Below are 2,828 nucleotides of genomic sequence, written 5' to 3'. Positions count from 1 at the left end.
ATAAAAAGAATACACGCATCCGAACTGTTCATACAGTTACCACACACGTCGAACGTCTTGTTTAATGTTAAATCACCACTTCTCTTCACTGTCACAGTCACCACCTTATCGCTCTTTCGCCAGCCGTTCATGAGGCACACCGTTCTCTTCAAGGTTGCAATCGCATCTGCTCTTATTCCTGTCACCTTCTTGTAGCAGTTGTTGGTAAAGACGATTGTTGTTAAGAGAAAAGGAGTCAAAAAAAAAAAAAAAAAAAAAAAAAAAAAAGGCCAAAGTTGCCCACATTGTCTGGGCCATTTGTTGGCCCATTACTTGTATTTGGCCTTTGTGGTATTGTTTCAAATCCGGGCCCATTTCAACTCATTGTTGGCTTCTTATTTTGGCCCATATTATTTTGGCATTTGTGGTATTCTTTAAAACCTATGCCCATTTTAGCCTATAGTGGGCTCCTTTTTCTTTGGCCCATTATGTATTTAGCCTTCAAGATATTATCCGAAACCTCCCTACCTAGGCTCATTTAGCCCACAATTGGCTTGAAGAATAAGAAGATGAAAACGAAGAAGAAGAAGAAGAAACATTTAGCCCACAGTTAGCTTAAGACAAAAACTGTTCTCCAAACTGGGTTATATCCGACCCAACATTAAAAAAAAAAAAAAAAAAAAAAAAAAAAAAAAAAAATCAAACTCAAGATTTCAGAATCTTTCACCTAAAGTTTGTAGGAGGATGTTAGAGAATATATTAATACCATAAATTACGGTACTCTCCATATATTGGAGGATTTGATTTAATCCTCATTAATTATAATTGAATATAATCAAATCAGATTTGAATACATTCAATTTTGATTTGATTATATTCTCTCTACATATATCATTTTATATTCTCTTTATATAAATAGGGATCATTTGTATTGTAAATTATTTTCTTTTAATTTTATGTTTTCTTTCATTTAAAAGATTTGCAAAAATACCAAGAGTCATAGGTTAAGTTCGTAATGCCCAACTTGCTAAGGAATTGATGAAACATGTCTTGGCTTAAGGCTTTAGTTATAAAGATGTCCGCCAGCTTTAACCCTTTGAATCAGAAATCTTGATTCCATTTGTTTGACCATCAAATTAGATATCTTGGTTCCGTTCTCGCATCTTGTGCACAAATTACACGTACATATATATGATTCTTTCATACTTTAACCATTTGAACTAGAAATCTTGGTTATGTCTCTTAACCCTTGGAATCAGAAATTAATTTCGGTTCCGTCCCTGCATCGAACTTGTGCACAAATTACACATACATATGACTCATTCATACTTTAATCCTCTGAATTAGAAATCTTCGTTATGTCTCCTATTCATCTGAATTAAAAATCTTAATTCTATCCCTACATTTATCTTTTGCACAAATTACACGTACATACGATTTATTCATACTTCAACCCCTAGATCAAAAATCTTGGTTCAGTCTCTTAGCCCTTTAAATTAAAAATTTTGATTCCGTCCTTGCATCTTGTGTGCAAATTACACGTTACATATTATCTAATTCTAATGATTTTCTTTTGACTATATCTCTCTTGTAGGTTTTGGATTTGAGACCGAAAATAACGATGTGATTCAAGTGTCAAAGCAAGAGTACGAGAGTTGCACTGCATGCAACCCCATTAAGGTCTTGAACATTGGTCCGGCTATTTTACCATTGACGGAGAAAGGTGTTTACTATTTCATCAGCAACTTCTCAAACTACTGTGCTCTAGGGCTAAAGATTTCCGTTAAGGTGCACGATTGCCCCAAGAGATCTCAACCGACTCCGTCACCGTCACCTTCGCCGCTTCTTGCTCCTCCATCTTCATCACCCGCGCCGTCTCCGCGTAGGAGAGGGGGATCTAACCCTCCAGTGCCATCCCCTAATGGCTATCCTCCCGAAGCCGGGGCTCCCGCTGAGAAGTCTATTGCATCGACGCCGAGCAGGTTCAGTGTGGGTTCTTCTAAAACCTTCTTTGGCTGGGGTTTTCAATTGTGTTTGGTAGTATTTGCCATTCTAGGATGATCTACAACTTTTACTTTGCATTGGGGCACTGACCTCATATTTGATTTTTTAGGTCGTGATTATCACTTGTTATTCATTCCACTTTTACTCTTAGAATCATATCAGAAATTTGGAACTACGAATTGAAGATCTCTTTTTCAATAAATTTTCCTTTAATTTTCTATGTTTACCCTGGAAGTAATGAAATGAACAGGAGAGGAGCAGGTTCTTTTAAAAATAAGTATAAAATTGTTATTTTACATTTTTTTTGGACAATTTTGCCCTTCTAGTGCTTGGCATTCTTCCTTAATGAATTTTTAGTTGGGTCTTATGGCTTTTATGATGTAATCTTTTAGTTTTATTTGTCCATGTTTGCTTTCTTACCCGCGATTGCTAGTGTAGAACCCTTCGACTTTTAGGCCATCTTATTTTTGAGTGCCGCTTATGAAACCTTTTTATATATTTATTTTTTGTTGAATTTTTAATAAATTTTAACTTATTAAAAAAGGAAAAACTTCACTTACCACTATTAATTTGGACATTAGTTACAAAAAGTCAAGTGACCAAAATTACAAGAATTCAAAAGTTTTGCAACTCTTAATCTTTCATTATTTTTGCAATCATATCATTAAACTTTAAAAATGTCAATTTAGCAGATTCATATTTTAATTATTTTTTTTTTCAATTTCACTTCTCCATTAAAATTTTCCGTTTAATTTCGGCTTCTTTCACAGAACTCATTTCTCAACCACATTTACTTGCAAATTCAACCGAAAATGATCCAACTAGTGAAAAACAATCACCTTAAT

General features: G+C 34.5%; 1 protein-coding gene across 1 annotated transcript; it reads left to right on the top strand.

Moving 5' to 3' along the window:
• The first annotated feature begins 548 nt into the window (after nucleotides 1-548).
• On the top strand, nucleotides 549-2,040 carry LOC133879863 (early nodulin-20-like). The gene is made up of 2 exons (XM_062318659.1): nucleotides 549-588; nucleotides 1,574-2,040. Exons 1-2 carry the CDS (start codon nucleotides 549-551, stop codon nucleotides 2,038-2,040), a joined length of 507 nt encoding a protein of 168 aa, XP_062174643.1.
• The last annotated feature ends 788 nt before the right edge of the window (nucleotides 2,041-2,828 follow it).

Source organism: Alnus glutinosa, chromosome 10 (genome assembly GCF_958979055.1).
Source record: "Alnus glutinosa chromosome 10, dhAlnGlut1.1, whole genome shotgun sequence".
Classification (NCBI taxonomy): Eukaryota; Viridiplantae; Streptophyta; class Magnoliopsida; order Fagales; family Betulaceae; genus Alnus; species Alnus glutinosa.
This window is presented reverse-complemented; position numbering and strand designations above follow the sequence as displayed.